This window comes from Neopsephotus bourkii, unplaced genomic scaffold, assembly GCF_033783945.1.
Source record: "Neopsephotus bourkii isolate Nb327-2 ecotype Australia unplaced genomic scaffold, CSIRO-AGI_Nbou_v1 NB_1630, whole genome shotgun sequence".
Classification (NCBI taxonomy): domain Eukaryota; kingdom Metazoa; phylum Chordata; class Aves; order Psittaciformes; family Psittacidae; genus Neopsephotus; species Neopsephotus bourkii.
Genome location: NW_026902105.1, coordinates 6,897,648 through 6,917,709, shown reverse-complemented (window position 1 = coordinate 6,917,709; position 20,062 = coordinate 6,897,648). Strand labels below are relative to the sequence as shown.

Sequence of the window (20,062 nt, the reverse complement as noted above, 5' to 3'; positions counted from 1 at the left end):
TTACTTAAATTAAGAACTTCATGGAACACATATCAGCAAAGCATCCATTAAGCTAAGTCCATTAACAATAATATTTAATAACTTAAATCAGTTTTGAGGTTGATTTTGAGGAACCCTACTTCGTTTAAATGGTTGACTAAAGCTATAAGGTTTCTTACACAATCAGTAACAGAAGTTAAACACTAAGGGGATACTTCAGAGGATTTAAATTGCACATTAATTGACTTCCTGGTTTAGGCAGTCACTGTTGCTTTTTGGAAGTATTATCTCTCATAACAGACTGATTAAATTACTAACTTATTTTAAGTTAGGTGTCTAAATCTGCATGATATTCTTTTGCTTCAGAGTCACAATGAAAAGAGATGTTTACTGTTTGGGGTTTTTTTTCTAGTGCTCCCAATTTATTTGTTTTTTTTTCCCTGAGCTAGTGTAAAGCCATCCTTCCTTTATATTGTCACTAACTGAGTAAGTCATTCACTTATACTTCTATAAATGTAATGACAGCAGGGCAGTTTCAGGGCATACCCTGTATTATTTTAACTATATCTCTAGAAAGACTAATACTGTAACTAAAGCAGGACAGTCATGAAATGTGATATTCATGCTTCATCCTTTGAATCTTATCTGATTTTCAGGGCTATATGTGGAAGATAAAGTCTCAGGTATAGTAAACTGAATACAGGATCAGTAAGTCAGAAGTCATATCATTTTTACAGCATTATTTTTCACAACTAAGCTTTGCTTTATAGCTACTAATGACAAAACTAAATGTTTGTCAGAATTCTTCTTCAGTTTATAGGAAAGAAGAAACCAATATACATATGTGAAAATGTAATTATTACTGTCAAAATCAGCTACTTGAGGCAGCATTTGAAAATGTGGACTTTGTCCAACCTGAGAATACGTGAAAATGTGGATATTCAAGATACTGTGGCAGCTAACGCTGTTGTGTTTATGTAAATGAATAAAATATCTGGACATTTTTACTGACCAATATTTATTCTTTCAAAGTAAAAAAGACACTTTACAGCATTAAAGGAGATTAAAAAATGTATCACCAATGCATATTTCTCTACGGAATGTATAGATGGAATTTTAAGCTATAGATGGAATTTTAAGCTATTTAGGTATAACACCATTGATGTGTATGATTATGTTTTTTAATTTGTTGAAACTATGATCAGATGTAAATGCTGAGCTGTCTTATATTAAGCTGAGAAACAGACATTTAAAAGTAAGAGTTAGGTAAATACAAAGCATGCACCAAATCTTCCTTCAGGCACCCAACTTAAATACCTTGTATAAGGCAATTTAATCTACCATAGTTCCTTATGAAGTCAGAGCAGAAAAACACCTCGAGTAGATGATTCAAAACATCTACTACAGACCCTGGCTCCAAATCACTGCCTGAAGGTATGTCTGTATATACTGACTACATGGGGAGGTTAGAGCAAATAGCATCAGTTGCAGTAAAATAGATGTTTTAAATTAGGTGGTTTATAACAAATACAAAACCCATGGTCAGCAGCAATCTGGCCTTGGAAACACAGTCAAAACGTCTGATAATTTGAATTTTGTTCTGAAAGTTTCCTAGGTGCCTGCACTTCCGATTCTGTATGTCTTCAGATATATTTCTGACAGAGAGAACACCTAAGTTTCATCTAAATACACTGTGAACCAAAAAATAAATAGCCATGCCTTACAGTTTTCTGAGAGACCAGATACACTGGGCCTCCTCCAAGTACTAAAACATGCTAACAGTAAGGGCCTTTCCATTGCTTTACTTAAAAAAAAAAATAAAATTATTTTGCCTGTAGTATCTGACCAATTCCTACAAGTAAGTACCGTGTTTAAGACCCCCATCCAAGAAATAGGTAGCCAAACTGAACTTTTCTTCTACATAGAAGAAGGTCCAAGTTGTATATTTCACCTAGAAAAATAACTTCATTACGTAGTTTTACTGAAACTGGTGCTTATTTCTTCTGTTGAAGCTATTCTATTTCAGAAAAAAGAAAAAAAATTGAAGGAAAAGAGCACTAAAAGAAGCATGATTCTTCAACTTAGTGGCTAAGGTAGACCTTTTTGAGAGTGGTTGGGGTTTTATCCATGCTACTGTCACTCTTTAAATGCTTTTCATTGAACAGTTATTTCACTAAATAAAAAAAATAAAATTAAATAAAAAAAAATAAAAAAAACCCTCCAGAACCTTTCACCTCTAAAACAGGAACAGGAATTTCTGTGTTTCGTGGAGAGTGTTTTCACTATATGAGAACAGATATATCCTCCCTCTTGCAGTCTATCTGCTTAGGAGCGAAAGGATATAGTCACCTCTGTAAGGAATTAAGTGAATGTTCTGCCATTTGCCTTTAGCATGCTAGTGACTGCCTCTTCTTAGGAGATGAGTCAGTGTTGAAGCTAACCAAACAAAGGAGGTTGCTCTTGCCTGGAGGCAGAATTGAACATGGCAAGACAGGTGAAGTGTGCAGCACTGTGGGACTGTTTTTAGCTCTGGATAAACTAGAGAGAATCACAAAGAAACTGCAGTAACTGACGATACCATTTTGTCTTCCCCTGAGAGTCCTTCTAACATGGGGATCATTCTATACCCAGATGATTTTCACAGTTGTGTGACTTGTCAGAGATAATATGCGGTTACCACTAAGGGTCACAAGATTCATAAGTCATGATTGGCAATTAAACCATGTTGTAGTGCAGTTTTATTCACTTAATTATGATTTCCAATTCTCTTTAACAATTTGAGAAACTCACAACTTTTCGTGACTGAAAGCAGCAGAGGCCACAGTTTAATCCTCTCTGTGCTTGAATACAGAGGAGACAAGTTTATGTTCTTCACCTCAAATTTTTCTTCATAGGTGCAAGTGGTGAGTTTTGCCACAGAACACAACTGGGATTCCTTAGACTTTTATGATGGTGGTGACAACAATGCTCCAAGGCTTGGAAGTTATTCAGGTGACTGAGAAGATTTTGCAATAAGTAAATCTTTAAACTTCCATGACTTCGTAAATATGTTGTATAGTGGCTTAGCAACTTCATCTGCCAGTTCCCTCAGGACTTGCGGATGCATCTTGCTAGCTCCCATGGACTTCTAGTTCTTGTGTGTGTGTTTGTTCCTCCTATAATTATCAATAGGTAATATTCTTTCTGATTTAATCAGTCATCTCTTAGCAGCCTTTATAAAGCTGGATATTTGAAAATGTTAGAAATGAAATAACATTCAGATGCTCCCAAACTAGGTATCTGTTAATTCCAGGTTCTGCTTGCTCTTAACAGCAGGGTCAAAAAGTACAGACATCTAAAACCAAAATGCTTCTTGAAACTGCAAATAAATAAATTTTTCATTCTTTATACTTATTTTGTGTAAACAAGACAGTTCTGTTTGCCTTAATTTGTTTTGTTTTGTTTTCTTCTACTTTGTTTATGTCTATAGAATGAGACTACAGACAATAGTATTGTCTTGTCTTGTGCTGAAAAACAAATAGGTGATCAATCACATTTCTAAGAACAGCCCTACAAAATATTTTAAGAGCTGCTTGATATACAGGATTTGCTCTCGTTTTTATGAAAATGCTCATGAATATTTCTCTTTTGCTGGATGAAAGCATATAATATAAATTTATATTAGACCTTGCTTCCCTGAATGCCTACAGTTCATGTCTCTGGTATTGTGGTGCAATGAAAACATAATAAAACTTTTATAGGGACAGATACTTGGTAGCATCCATGATGGCAAAATATGGTGGAATTGGTTATATGACCTCTCCCTCTTCCTTACCCCCTTTCTCTTTTTCTTTTTTATACACACACTTATGTATTTAATTCAGTTTCTGTGCATTCCAGTAATATTTTGATTTCTCATTTCAGGAACAACTATTCCTCCACTTCTTAACAGCACATCAAATAATCTGTACCTAAATTTTCAGTCTGATATCAGTGTTTCAGCTGCTGGATTTCATCTTGAGTATACAGGTAATTCAAACATGTTAGATTAATGAAGATCTGCTGCTTTGGCTGCAGTCTCTGGTCAGTCATGTTCTCTCTGTCCTACTTCAGTGAGGTCTTCTCTCTCCAATTGCTCTGGCCTTGTGGTTCCTTTCTTGGTGCTGACTGACATTTATGCACATTTTCACAGAGGCAGATCTGACGGGTGCAGACACACCACAGGCTCCTCTGGTGAATGCATCTGTGTCCAGCAGCAAGTCAGCTGGAGTCGGCTGGAACTGTCTGTGTCTAGTACAGATCCTCATCTCTTCTCTCAGATCCATCCCTGCAGCCCCACACTCCCAAAATCTGCAAATTCTGACCACTACAGTCATGTTTGTACTATATAGTATGTGTTTTATATGCATGTGTAGGGCACAACACTGAGTCACTCTCAGCAAAAATGAGAGAATGAATAAACTGAAAATAGCAGTTGTGCTTCTTAAATGACAAATGGTCACAGGTTGGTGAGAACTCAGCAGAATTATTTCAAATGCTTTTATTATTGCTGAGTACCTCAGCAGAAAAAGCTATAATTATATATATATAATTGCTTTCTGTCTCAATGAGATTGCCTGAGCTGACTGACAGGAATTCTGGCAGTCACTAATATTTTGTTGCAGATTTTTTTTTCCCTTCCCAGCTGTGCAGTTCCTTCTGCTCATATTGGTGTTGGTGTCTGATCTACATAATTGTGTCATGGTTACTTCTTGTCAGTTTTACAGTATGCAAATCCTATGCTCTGGTTGTCTGATTAGCCATTTGGAGAACACGGCATTCCAAAATTGCTGCCTGATCACTTGTCTTTAACTAAACATTAATTATAAGTTAGAATGATTCTGGATTGAAATTCAGATACTCTTTCAGCTGCTAACAACTTCACAGGGGAAGAAACTGAAGAAAGTTAGGAAAACAAAGTATAATGAGACTGAGTCTAGTGAAAATGAAATTGCATCTGTCTACTCCTATGTGTCCAAATAACAGAAGTGTGTAGTATACTGCTGGTTTGAAATTTTCACCTCTAAATAAAGAATTCACAGTATATGAAGTACTGGTACATACCAAGAACAATAGCTGTATATGTATGTATGGATTTATACAGGGGTATATGTGTGAATCTATAGAAATGTAATACATTTTCAGTGTGAGGGAACCCAAAGTATATGCTGAAAATTTGTGATTCTGGAAATACTGATGTCCCTTAGTAGATACACAATTAACCAACTCCGTGAAATATGCTATTTTACAGAATTACTTAATAATTAACTTTGCATGTGCAGGTGATAGAGATATATGATTGAAACATCATATAGATTGTTGTGGTTTAATCTTGGTTGGCAACACAGATGCTTGCTCACTTCCCCTCACCATTAGGATGGGGGAAAGATTTGGAAGGAAAGTAAAATTCATGCACTGAGACAGTTTAATAGGAGAGAAAAAGAAGATAACATGCTACTCCTCCTTCTTCCCCTCTTAATAATAATTGGACTATACAAAACAAGCATAGTACAGTGCAATTGCTCACCACCTGCTGACTGATACTCAGCCAGTCCTGAGCAGCAGTCCCTGGACAGATTTCCCCCTGGTTTGTATACTGAATAGACATCATACAGTGTGGAAATCCCTTTGATTGTCCTGGCTCTGTATCTTCCCAAGTTCTTCCCACCCCCCACATCCCACTCCCTCCTCACTGGCAGGGCAGTATGAGAAGTCCTTAGTGTAAACACTACTTAGCAACAACTAAAACCTTGGTGTGTTATGAACATATTCTTATCCTAAATCCAAAACACAGCTCTGCACCAGCTACTAGAAATTAAATCCATCTGAGATAAAAACAGGACACAGGCTTTGGGATGGAGTGAGGAAACTGCAATGTCTAAGTATATTGTCTTTACTGGGAAAAAAAGCAAACTTTAAGAGCAGAAATCTCATGGGAAGTAAGGAATTTCAGTTGGAGAGTAAATTATGGTGACCTCTTAAGATTATCTGTGATATGTGGTACATTTTATAAAAATGCACTCTAAAATAACCATCATATTGTGCATATGGGGGAATTATTGAAGTAAAAGCTATGATATTCAAAGAACAGAATAGAATTAAGTGAACATTATAACTCCATAAAATCAGATAATCTATAAATTTTTAATAAAAATAAACCAGAAATTGTTGTCAAGGTTATTTTGAAGTTAAAATACGGGTTCACTTTAAGTAAATTTCTATACTGCAAATTGCAAAATAATGACATGTTTTTGGAGAATACCTGTGGAAAAATGCAACATATTAGGCATCCCTGTTTGTTTACCACTCTCTGTCTCACACCACAGAACTAAATCATGGTTTCAGAGAATGAAATCTGGATTTCTGCCATGCAAAACTAAATAGGAGAGTGTAATTCAACATCTCGGCTAATGCCTTCACACATGGACAATCACCCTATAGAACCAGACTAGCTAAAGCTAGAAATAATCACCAGTCGCCTCCTTATTTTTTACTTGCCTTAGCATAGTTTCCAGGAGGATCTGCTCCATGATCTTGCCATGCACCAAGGCCCTCGAGACTCTCCGGCCTGTAGTTTCCTGGGTCTTTCTTTTTTCCTTTTTTAAAAATGGGGCGTTCCCCCTTTTCAAATCAGTGGGAACATCATGAGACTGCCATGACTTCTGGAACTTCCTGGGTAGATGTAATGAAGAATCTATTTCTCTTTTGAATAACTATTAAAAAAGCATGAAGTCTTTTGGCAAACCAGCTTCTGTTGCAATCAGAAAGTTGAAATATTAGTGTTATGACTCTACAGCTATTCCATTAAAAACAGCAGATTAGGTGAAACTTGATGTAAATATTTACTCTCAGTATGTACATGAATGGAAGAGTAGAGTCAGACCTGTGATGAATGGAATGAAGGTTAGCAGTTATACTTTGCCCTGGTGTTTCTGTGTTCTGCACTTAGTGTGGTATTGGCCAGCATTCCTTGGAATAAGTGCTGAGAAAGAAGAGTGGGGTGCTCCCAGTTTGAATTATGTGGCTATACTTAGGAGTGAGACTGGAGGTGAAAATGAATGAGTCTGAGCCAGGAGATAGTGGAAATTTAGAGAAGAGTTTGAGTTGAGACTGCAAGATTATTGTGAAGTGTTTGTTGCCACCCTAATTTCTTCTTTCTTTTTCCTTTACTCAGGGAAGAAAGTTTTTCTCCTTACATAACGTTTGGTAAAAATAATTCACTAGTTGCTTATCCACAGAGAAACTGCTGGCACCCAAGCGCTTCCTAAAACGTATCAATACAGTGTGCCTATGTACAGCATACACAAAAGTTCTGTGTGAATCTAAAACCAGATTTTATGTTCCTTAAATTGTCTAAACTTCTCAATTTTTCACAGCTATAGGTTTGGACTCTTGTCCTGAACCACAGACGCCAAGCAATGGGATTAAAGTTGGAGATAGATACATGGTTGGTGACGTGGTGTCTTTCCAGTGTGATCAGGGCTATTCTCTTCAGGTGAGCCAACTTTTCAATTACAAATAGTGCATTTTAATTCTTTTAAAGTGGTTATGCTTGAGTCTGTCAGTATGAAATGGACACTGAACTCTTCCGAAGTTTTGAACATGTGAAAAGCTTGCAGAACTGGTAGGCTTTTCTGCCAAATGTGAAATTAGCAACTGTCCAAATATTCCATCAGAAGTGTATGGCTCTATATTAGTGGTTATAGGTTGTTCTCTGTTACTGATGGCATCTTTGGTATTCACAGCTGAGCAAAAGTGCTGGAAAATCAAGTTAAATCACTTAAGTAATTATCCATTTAAGATTTTTTTGTTCTCCATGTATAGGAGGAAAGAGGAAGAGAAGAGGGGGAATAAAAACAAACTAAAGGGAAGGAAATAATTGTTTTTCTCAGTAAATCAGATAGTGTTAGTTATTTTCTTTAAGTATTTTCTTGGGGTTCTTTTCAAATATTGGTGTACTTTTGCCATGAAAATTTGCTATGCTCTTGCATTGGCAAAAGGTATAACTAGGCGCAATGCAATGACTGTAAATCATCAGTAGGAATCTGTCTGCCTGTAGGAAAGTTCTTGAGAATATTAAAAAAATCTGTACAGCTACACTGTCAAACTGGTCCAAAACTGTGTATTGTTTCCACCTGAGTCCCTGAAAGGACTGAAGTTTCAAATGAGCGGCTACTGTTTTCAACAACTATGTTTTCTCATGTGTGACTCTGAAGACCCTGCAGTTTCCACTTTATCTAGCTGAGGCTGTAAAAAGAGAGAAAACAGTCACATTACCCATGCTTAGTAAGTCTTAAAGAGAGAAAATGTTTTGTATATAACAGCACATGTTTAACTGCTAATGGAGTTACTGATACCTTCTAAGTAAAATAGCAAAAGAACAGCTTACATACCTTTGTTTCTTCCTTCCTTCCTTAACATCTCTCTGGCCTGCAGCACAGGTTGATGAGTGTCAAACTGACTGAAGTTTTTAAAAAGCTAATCATTTCAAACATTTATTTCATATAATATTTGAAACATTTATTTTATATGACATTTCAAACATTTATTTTCCATAAGTCTATGAAGACCTGAATACTGGGCTCATATATACTGCATCAAATATAGAAATTTAATTACTTTTCTGGATATTTTTTAAAAAAACCCTGCAGTATATGAACTGTGATAGAACCTAAAAATCTTGTCTGCTTCCAGCTCTCAACTGCCATTTGGATTTGGGACCTGCTTCCCAGGTTTCCCAGTTTCCCTTTCAAGACAGAGTTCCTAATCATGTCTGCAGCCTTCTAGCATTTCAAGAATTAACTGAAATGTTCTCTGATTGCAGCTCAGATAATGACTATTGAATTTTACTTTATATCTTGCCTTGTTTTAAATGGTCATTCCTGGGAACAACTTATCATTTTTTTTTATTACTTTTTTCTTTAGTTTCATACTTAATTACAAATATGTAAGCAGACAGGCTTCAAGTCCCTGAAATAAAGAACTGTGCAAACACAGATGTAAAATTTTTCCCTCCATGTTATTTTTGTAGCTTATATGCCACTCATTTTTATGGTGGGTCTTGGAACTCGTAGCAGATTGCATTGAAATCATAGCACCTCTATTGTAAAAGGACACGTCTTGTAAAATTTTATTGAATATTTCAACATTTGGCAACTTAAGCTGACTGTTTCGACAAGGAAGGCAATGACTGCATTTAGAATAGGTATTAGGAATTTAAGATGTAAAGTCAGTACTGCATAATGTATATAGTTTGGATCTTTTTATCAAGTTCAACAAATGATGTAAATGTAATTGTTGCTTCAGTTAGGCTTTTTGTTTCTACACCTTTGGTTTATACTAAACTGGTATTATAGAATTCATCTGGATACTGTTACACTGTTAGAAGTAACATTAAGGACACAGACACAATTATCTAGTGGGATAACAGTCAGTTAATGCAGTCTTATCTGCTGTATTGAAGGTATAATTTACATTGTACAATAAAGTTGTATCTCATTAATTTTATATATTTTAATGATGTTTTAAATTACAAATAATTTTTGAGATACTAATGCTGTATTGTGTGTATTTTTATTATGTGAGTTATCAAATATCGTGTCATTTTAGGGACATTCACATATCACTTGTATGCCTGGACCAGTAAGAAGATGGAATTATCCGATTCCAATATGTTTAGGTATGTAAACTTTCTTAAACATACCAGAATGAAAAAACCAGAGGACTCAGAAAATCTTCAGCTTAACTGGCCATTTTCACTTCTAATTAAGTTCTTCTAGTTCCCCCTATTCTTTCTCCCACATCTACCTCATTATTTCTAAGCATGCCGCACAGTATTTTCACAGTATCACAGTAGGTTAGAGATTGGAAGGGACCTCAAAAGATCATCTAGTCCAATCCCCCTGCCGGAGCAGGAACACCTAGATAAGGTTACACAGGAACGTGTCCAGGCGGGTTTTGAATGTCTCCAAAGAAGGAGATTCCACAACCTCCCTGGGCAGCCTGTTCCAGTGTTTGTCAAGCCTTTTCTGAAATGTCCAATCATTAAAAGAAAGAATGAAATATGTTCTAGTCAGAATATATCATCAACTCACTATCAGTGATGTGACCTCCAGAGACTCTTGCAAACATAATTAATTTATTTATGAATCATTTCCCCAACAGTGATTATTGTAACAGAAATACTAAAACAGAAATAACATTACATTTTCATCTCTAATAAGTTCATGTCTGCTCATTTTCAGAAGAGACATTATTTTTCAAATGAAAGTATATACATGACCATATTAATATTATTGGAAGAAGCAGTGGAAGCCTGCCGGAAGCCTGAATAAAACATCTGAAGTGCACTCAAATATACTCTTTTTATATGATGAATAAATTTGAGGGATGTAAACTCTTTCCATCTCCATTCTCTTTCACTGAATAGAAATGCCCCTTTTCCAGGTTCTTAACAGCAAAAGTTACCTATCTTTGTAATGCTTAATGTATGGAAAGCAGGATGATGCAGACCTCATTAAAGATTTTATACTTTGCTTTTCTTTAAACCAGATAATTTATCCTCCTGAGTTGCCTCACATAATCCTGTTCTTAATCCTGTGAGTTGTTAAAACCTCCTATGAGGTACTGAGCTCCTTCAGCTTAGAATTTATAAATATTCAACAAGATTCAGATATTTGAAAGATTTTTGTCTCAGGGGTTAGTCTTCAGTTTCTGTCATTATGAAATAGCAACTGTCTAGAAAGGCTGATATGATAACTGCACTGCTCTGTGGTAAATTCTGAAGACAAGGATGCTGTGCTGAAATTTCAGGTTTGTTTTTTTTTTTTTCCTTTTTTGCAAGTAATGGTTTTTAATTGTTTCAAAGAATTTAGCAACTGTTACTTGGAAAAAAACATTAAACAAAATTGTATTTAGCAGGATTAACATCTTCATATCCAATACTGAAGTGTAAGGTACTTTATACACTGATGCCATGCTTGAAAAAAAAGCAAAATAAAAGTATATGTTTTGTTCAGTTCCCAGAAATATGTATATTACTATGATTCTGTGTATGTATGAACATTTTCTAAATCTGTTTACTTTATCTAATTTTTTGGAAAAGCAGGATACAAATGCAGTTTTTAAAAGGCCTCTGAAAACACTTTGAGTACAGAACCTGTTTAAAATACATTGTTATCTACATTATTAAGGTGCTCCTTTACAAACTGATGTGGAGATGTGTCAATGTTGCTATGAGCTGATTGACATGTGTGGCTTGCCTGTTCACAAGGATGGCTCATGTGGACAGAGTACTGAGTAAAAATCTGTTCTCTTTTCAGGAATATTGTCCTCTACATTAAAGCCTAGTCAATTTAGAGTAGATACATATTTTGAAGTCCCTACTTGTAAGTTACTTTGTTACAAATAGTGGTAAAGGAATTTTTGTGTGTTTTTAAAAATTTTTATTATTATATTAATAATATTGGAAGAATCTTCAATGTTATGGATATTTTTTTAGCTCATTCTACTCCTCTGAAGAAATGTCTGGGGTTTTTTTTTGCAGCACAATGTGGTGGAGCCATGTCAGACTTCAGTGGAGTGATCCTCAGCCCTGGGTTTCCTGGCAATTATCCTAGCAGTTTGGATTGCACATGGACAATAAAGCTGCCTGTTGGTTTTGGTATGTGTTCTTTTGTGGATTTAATTTGTTAGGGTTTTTATAGATTCAAAACCCTGAACCTAGTTTTTCAAATATTGTGAATATGTATATCGGGGAAAAAAAAACAAAAACCAAAACTATAATTAATTTAAGGAAGTTATCAAAGCCTTGAAAGAAAGCTACAGAATAGAAAATCTACAAGGTTCTTGATTTTTCATCTAACATATAATACAATTTTCTGATAAAGGAAGACAAATACTTTTAATTACAATCAATCAAGCACTGTTTTATAACTTAACAGGCTTGCTTTGTCTTTGTGAGGTCATAACCCCAACAAAAACAAATACAAATATTTTAAACCAAGTTAGTGTCACTTTAGGAGAAATCAAAGCTGCATTTAACTTCCTTATTTTATCATTAAGCTTCTTTGAATATGCCAGGTGAACGTAGCAGCAGCATACAAATGTTCTTGGAAGAGACCACTCAAAGGTGTCAAGCTTCTCACTCAAAGTGAAACTGTCAGTAACACTAGATCAAGTCCTCTGCAACTGGCAGATCCTTCTCAGGAGTGCTGCTAATCATCTAATCAATTCCCAGCCTCTACCAACAGATAGGGATGTTATGGTCCGTATGCAGAGCTTCACATTTCTTCTGAAAACCTTTAAGAAGGGTTTGTTTTCTCAGTCCTCAAATTCGACAGAAGTGCCATTTAGTATATCAGCCGTGCCCCCTGGTTTACAATCCTCCACATAGTTATTGAAGATACATTCTGACTATTCAGATTTCTCCTGAAGAATGAAGACATTGAATAGTGCAAGCTCCCATATCAACCCATAGAATACTGTGCTTTTTACTGGCTACCAACCAGACATTGAATGACTGACTATCATCCCTGGAGCCTTAAAGCTCCATTTATTTTAGCCTACTTCTTCTCCATTCATTCAGCACATATATCTTCAGCTTCCAGATGAGACTCTGCTACAAGTCTGAGTGAAAAGCCATAACAGGGTGAAAGTATGTTGTATCTTCCCTTTGTCAGTGTAATCACAGAAGGAAATAGCGGTTTATTAACTGTGATTTTCCATTAATAAATCTGTGTTGATTACTCCTGAGTCCCTTTTTGTCTGTTATGTATTTGGAAATTGACTCCATTTAGACTAGTTCCATAATCTTTCCATGGACTGAACCTGTAGTTACCACAACACCCATTCATGTCTTAAAGGTGGATATGTCTACAGACTTTTTTTTGGTCACCAGAACTTCTCTCATTCACCATGAGTTTGCATAGGTAGTATCATAATTTCAATTACATAGGCTAACCTCTTGAGCAGCTTTGGGTGGATCCTATATATCTATCATTGCATAATGTTTATTTAAAGCTAGACAATACAGTTGTCCCATATAATTTTTTACACTTGTGGTATATTTGCAGCAGCACATGCACTTCGATTTTTTTCTTTATATGCTACTCGAATGACATACTGTTTTTTGAAATGTTCCTTGCTATTTTCTATTGTATACTTGTCATCTTCTGCAATATTCTTGATTATATAGAATTTTTGGGTCTTACAGTAAGTGAATGTGACATGCTAAATGTTTTTTCCTTCTGCATTCTGTTCAGATTCTTTATCTCCTCTTTTTAAAATCAGTACTGTGAACTTTTTGATTGTGTGTCCCATGAGCCCAGTTCACTTATGATGTAAATGAAAGCTAGTTGTTCTGCATGGGTTGTTTAAATAGAAGACTATTAAACATTTAGTAGCACTGTAACCTACTTAACAGAATTTATCTGTGGGAAATAAATTGTGTCAGGATAGAGATTTCCATATAGAACCTAATTTTCATGTTTGCATTTTTTTCAAAAGACACAGGATTCAAGTCAATAATTGATTTTTTGTATTAGCATTCTATAGAAATAGCATTGAAAATTTAATTGTGCCATTACCTGCATTTTAGACAGCTTGATGTAACAGCTGTTTAATCATAAATTATAATGCTGTCTAAAATCTTCAGATCCCATGCAGATCCCTGCTAGGTGAGTTATCAAAGAAAATTACAGAAGTAGTAAGTACATCATCCCTGGGTCAAAGAGGGAAAAGGGATATTCAGAGCTGGCAACAGCACATGTTGCCAGATGCTTTCAAAGACATTTGCTAAAAAAGAAAAAATAATTAAAATCTGGAATATAGATTAAATTTCAGATTCCATAACATGGCGTGATCACCTGCATGCAAAAATTGCTGTCTTTTTATCCCAAGTGTCTTGCCTGAGGGTGGTGAGACACTCAAACAGGTTTCCCATAGAAATTGTGAATGCCTGGAAGTGTTCCAAGCCAGGCTGGACAGGGCTTTGAGCAACCTGGTATAATGGAGGGTATCCCTGCCCATGGCAGAGGGGCTTGACCTAGGTGATCTTTAAGGTCCCTTCCAACCCAAACCTTTTTATGATTCTGTGATTCTGCCTCTTGCCTTACTTTTCAGCTACCTTGCCTCTTTTTTTACTACTGACTCCAGATTCCAAGATTTGCTTTGCTTGCAGTCTCCCAGGCTTATGTCTTCATTTCTCATTCCATGTCCAAGAATTTTAATTTGACTCTTCAAACTCCTATTTAAATGTTATATTATTAACATACTATGTAATTTCCCTTCCATTAGGAGGGAAATTCAGCTATTGAAATTTTGGAAACAAAATCTTGGATGAAATAAATAAATTGAATTCCACCAAAATTAATAGCTCTGCACTGCTTTGTACCAACTGAAGTATATTAACTTGTTTTATAAACTGTTGTCCAGTTCAGGAACATGAAAATGAAATGCTCCTTTTTCTAGAAGAAAATTAAAGCTGCACAGATTGAAATATGCTTGACATTTTTGACCATCTTGAAACAAGATATGGTTAAAACTGAATTGAAAATAAAAATCAAATTTCATTGAAAAAAATGAAAAAAGTGACATGAAAAAGTAATGGCTATAAATGGTTTCAGTGATGCTGTGGTTTTAGTTCAGTAGTGGCACATATATCTAACTCTTGAGTAGTAAATAGAAAAACTCAGAAATGCTATCATGGGAGCTTCGTGTAGGCTTTCAGTTTAAGTGTTTCTAACAAGATTTTTTTCCAAGTTAGAAGTTATGGTTCATAGGTTTTTCCACTTTATGGCAGCTGATGGTGTAATCTAAACCAATGACAGGCACTATGTTGTTTTGGAATCAACATACAAGGCTACTTTATATGATTTGTTGCTATTCTTTTTTGAGATTTGTGGTTAGATTTTATGTTAAATGCTAATTCAAAGCTGCATCCAAACTGAAAAAAGCCATATTAAAAACCAGTCTAAAAAGCAGAAGTCCGAGACAGAGGCAGGTGCTACAGGATGAGCAAAGGATGACTACTTTAGAAGACTGACGTGATTCAGAACTTGTAGTGAAGGACAGTAGGGTACAAAGAGCAGAATGATGGGCAAAAATATATTAGAGCTGGTTTTGTATAGAACAAAATGGGTGAAAGAGAAAATGATTGACAGTAAAATTTCATGAGTTGGCAGTTATTAATGACAGCTTACAATTTGGACAAGCATTTGGTTCACAGGATCATATAAGAGGCCAAGCCTACAAATGCCATGCATATAAAAAGAGCAAAGTTTGAATATAACTGGATTCCCTGTGTAGGAAATATATTTGTAGGCTGGCAAAGTCAAAGAATGACACAAGCAGAAGCTTTCTTATCAATATAAACTATCTTCAAATAAAGAGACAGACATGATCAAGGTAACTGTAATTTAATTAAGCACCAACGTTTTTTCCTGTAGCATATAAAATGTTACATGCTTCAGAAAACCATTCATATACTTTACATGGTATCTGGGGAGAAAGCTCTAAAAGACAGTGACAAACACTATTTAGCTATTACAGTCTAGGAGTTACAAAATTACTCATGACTCCTCAGTAATTAATCTAACATTATATCTTTTCCTTTCAATTTTATATTAAATCATGTTGATTGACTTTGCCAGTAACACCAGTGGGACTCAAGCATCTTCTTAATGAAAATATTCCATTCTCATTCCATAGCTGCACTAGCTCCACACAAAATACATAATCTGTTTTGTTGTGAATTATATGGAAATATGCATATGCAGGAAAACGTTTAAGAGCCCTATGACTACTTAGCTGCTGCGCCTTTTCCTTCTGCCACGTAATCATTTTGATACATCACCTGGTTAGGAGACATAACTTGATAATGGATAGTAAACAACCTTTCTGATCCTTACTGAATCAAATAATCAGAAATTTCTATTGTCAAGATCAACATAGGGCGCCATGTGTGTATGAGAATTCAGTAATTGAACTGCATACTGATGAGTGACAGATAATATCATTTACATTTTTTGTGACATAAAAAATACTATATATGTTGAGAGATGTAAGGGGTGTGTCCACATCCTGCAGGCACTCCAGCTGAGGATCCCCCTGCCCAGCTGCTGGAGCACAGCTTGATGCCCAGAGGCACAAGTTCTCTGCCCTGGCGGGGGCACATGGCTGTAATTTCCCGTTTGCAGATTCAAACAGCAATGAGGCTGAACACACACACACACACAGGGGATGGTAAACCAGGGTGACCCTGTACTGGGAGGGGTATAGGAATCAATTGGTAGACCTATACAGACCCCTGAGGGGATGTGAAGGATAAACAGGAGCAGAGAGGAACAAAAATAGGGGTAAGCGTAAAAGGGCATAAAAGGGTCTTTTTGCATGCAAAAAGGGACCAGTTAATACATTTGTCTGACTCAGCCCTCCGCCTTATCACCAGTCTATCCTATCATCTCCTATCTTATTAAATCTTAACTGTGTCTCTGTTTAGCTTCACTCTATCCTGTGTGCATGTGTGCTGCAACAACCTAGTGCCAGCTACTGGTGAGACTTGAATATGTGAGTGGAATTTGGTGGCAGCTACTGGAGTCAGACCAGCAGTGTGAGTGCCCCTGACCTGTGGTGCTAGCTAGTGGAGCAAGTGTGGGGTCTCAATGCCAGTTACTGGTGAGACCTGTGCAGGTGTGTCTGTGTGTGTGTGTGTTAAAATTGGTGGCAGCTGCCGTAGACAAAGCAGGAGTATAAATTTCCTGCAGACTGTGGTGTCAGCTCCTGAGTGAGGGGCCATAGCTATCTGGATACGCTATATCTGGGATAGGGTTCTATCACAGTTTTTTTCCAGGTATGGTACACACAGTATTTCTTCTTTTAATAGAAATAGAGACTATGATATGCCATTGGAAACAGGAAAGATTTTACTAAATTGCATGTGTTCAATGTTCAGAACTGAAATTTCCCTATATACATGAAGAGGTAACTTTGCAAAAAAAGTACCAGATGAATAGGATCATAGAATAGAATGATAGAATAGATAGGATTGGAAAGGATGTTAAGATCATCCAGTTCCAACCCCCCTGCCATGGGCAGGAACATTTCACAATAAACCATGTCACCGGAGGCTTTGTCCAACCTGGCATTGAACACTGCCAGGGATGGAGCATTCACAACCTCCTTGGGCAACCTATTCCAGTGCCTCACCACCCTCACAGTAAAGAAATGCTTCTTTATATCTAATCTAAACTTCCCCTGTTTACGTTTTAACCCATTACCCCTTGTCCTATTACTACCGTCCCTAATGAAGAGGCCCTCCCCAGCATCCCTATATGCCCCCTTCCGATATGGGAAGGCTGCTAGGAGGTCTCCACGCAGCCTTCTCCAGGCTGAACAGCCCCAACTTTCTCAGCCTGTTTTCATATGGGAGGTGCTCCAGTCCCCTGATCATCCTCATGGCCCTTCTCTGGACTTCTTCCAACAGTTCCATATCCTTTTGATATTGAGGACACCAGAACTGCACACAATACTCCAAGTGAGGTCTCACGAGAGCAGAGTAGAGGGGCAGGATCACCTCCTCCGACCTGCTGGTCACACTTCTTTTAATGCAGCCCAGGATACGGTTCATTTTCTGGGCTGTGAGGGCACACTGCCGGCTCATGTTCATTTTCTCGTCGACCAGTCCCCCTAAGTCCTTCTCCGCAGGGCTGCTCTGAATCTCTCCTCTGCCCAGCCTGTAGCTGTGCCTGGCATTACTCCAACCCAGGTGTAGGGCCTTGCACTTGTCATGAGTAAACTTCATGATTCTGGCATCAGCCCACCTCACAAACATGTCAGTGTCCGTCTGGATGGCATTCCTTCCCTCCAGCGTATCAACTGAAACACATATCTTGGTGTCATGGGCAAACTTGCTGAGGGCAAACTTAATCCCACTGTCCGTGTCAGCCACGAAGATGTTAAACAAGACCGGTCCCAACACTGATGCCTGATGGACACCAGTCGTTACTGGTCTCCAGCTGGACGCTGAGTCATTGACCACAACTCTTTGTGTGCTGCCATCCAGCCAGTTCTTTATCCACCGAGTGGTCCATTCAGCAAATTGATGTCTCCAATTTCAAGACAAGGATGTCATGTGGGACAGTGTCGAATGCTTTACACAAGTCCAGATAGATGACATTAATTGCTCTACCCCTGTCCATCAGTTCTGTAGTCCCATCATAGAAGGCCACCAAATTGATCAGGCAGGATTTCCTCTTAGTGAAGCCATGCTGGCTGTCACCAAGCACCTTGTTGTTTTTCATGTGCCTTAGCATGTCTTCCAGGAGAATCTGCTCCAAGATTTGCCAGGCACGGAAGTGAGACTGCCTGATCTGTAATTCCCTGGGTCATCCATTTTCCCCTTCTTGAAAATGGGGGTTATATTTCCCTTTTTCCAGTTGTTGGGAAGTTCACCTGACTGCCATGATTTTTCAAATATGATGGACAGTGGCTTAGCAATTTCATTCGCCAGCTCCTTCAGGACCCTCAGATGGATTTCATCAGGTCTCCATCCCTGGCAGTGTTCAAGGCCCGGTTGGCCAAGGCCTTGGGTGATATGGTTTAGTGCGAGGTGTCCCTGTTCATGGCAAGGGGTTTGGAACTTGATGATCTTAAGGTCCTTTCCAACCCTAACTATTCTATGATTCTATGACTTGTGTACGTTCAGGTTCTTAAAATGGTCTTGAACCAGATCCTCTTCTACAGTGAGCCGAAGGTCCTTCTTCTCACAGTCCCTGTGTCTGCCTTCCAAGACTTGGGTGATGTGGTCAGAGCATTTGCCAGTGAGGACTGAATAAACTACATTCAATGCCTTGGATCATGCTAGTATTTCAATTTTAGCTTTTTTTACTTTGCCAGCCACTCAGAATTAGTAATGCATGAAAATGTTTCAAACCTAGTTCCATGGACTGCGTCTGGGAGCTAACACATGCATTTCCACTGGTTACATTATTTACTGATATTTTCAGTGTACAATGTATCAACGTAATTTTCCCTCCTGGTGTTGATACCTGTGACTTTTATTTAATGATGGTGTTTTTCAGGTGTCCATTTACAGTTTGTGAATTTCTCAACGGAGACCATACATGATTACTTAGAAGTTAGGAGTGGATCTACAGAAACTAGCACTGTTATTGGGAGACTAAGTGGCCCTCAGCTACCAGCCTCTCTGTTCAGCACAACTCATGAAACCAGTTTATACTTTCACAGCGATTACTCACAGAACAAACAAGGATTTCATATTGTATATCAAGGTGAGATTTTTGACATTCTTATGTGAGAACAAGGTGACTGTTGAAGTTACTTTTTCTTGGTATTTCTAAAGGAAAAACATGAAATAAAAGATTTAGTGTGTTTCAAACCAAAGCGTTACACATTGAGATCAAACAGAGGAATTGAGAAAATCAAGATGAAAAAGGAAAAATAATTGCATAGTCTATCTGAAAAGCAGTTCAAATGTAGATAAACAGGTAATTGCCTATATCTGAATTTGGTTGCCATATTAGTTTACATTGCATGGCTTCATAAAGTAAGCATCTCTATTGTTCAATCTTTATAAGCATATGGGAATTTCAATTTCGTGTCTTGTGTTATGGAAGAGAAGGATCTGAATATTGTTTTAGAGTACGGGATTGATGTAAGCTAGTACAGAATAATGTAATGCCAACCCAGAAATCTCCAAATCTGTTTTATTTCCTAGTTCATAATTTCCTTCCAAGTTTCTTGTTCTTTTGCACCCAAATAGGTCACACTGAGCTTAAGAAGACTGCAAGATCATTATTCTATTTATATAATTGCAGATTCATTTAAAAAGGATTAGGAACCACTGTTCACAGAAAAAGGTCAATTGTATAGTTTAAACTGTACCTGTTTTCATGGTGCGAATAATGTCAAAGGATGAATTAAACAGTTTTTACTTCACAGCAGTCTGCTATTGCTCTTTCAATAGTAACAAGTCCAAATTAACTTGACTTCTATGTAACAGTCTGGAAGTGAACCACTAAAAAAGTGCTAACTTCTTTCTTTTTTC

At 37.1% G+C, this 20,062-nt stretch overlaps 1 protein-coding gene across 4 annotated transcripts in view; it reads left to right on the top strand.

Moving 5' to 3' along the window:
• Positions 1 to 20,062, top strand: part of CSMD3 (CUB and Sushi multiple domains 3) — a 600,129-nt gene that overhangs the window by 477,820 nt on the left and 102,247 nt on the right. For all 4 annotated transcript variants that reach the window (XM_061373410.1, XM_061373409.1, XM_061373412.1 and 1 more), the window contains 6 exons: positions 2,874 to 2,970; positions 3,883 to 3,987; positions 7,374 to 7,492; positions 9,607 to 9,676; positions 11,543 to 11,659; positions 19,077 to 19,286. In XM_061373410.1, coding sequence (XP_061229394.1) covers positions 2,874 to 2,970; positions 3,883 to 3,987; positions 7,374 to 7,492; positions 9,607 to 9,676; positions 11,543 to 11,659; positions 19,077 to 19,286 — 718 coding nt within the window. The remainder of the gene's footprint in view (positions 1 to 2,873; positions 2,971 to 3,882; positions 3,988 to 7,373; positions 7,493 to 9,606; positions 9,677 to 11,542; positions 11,660 to 19,076; positions 19,287 to 20,062) is intronic.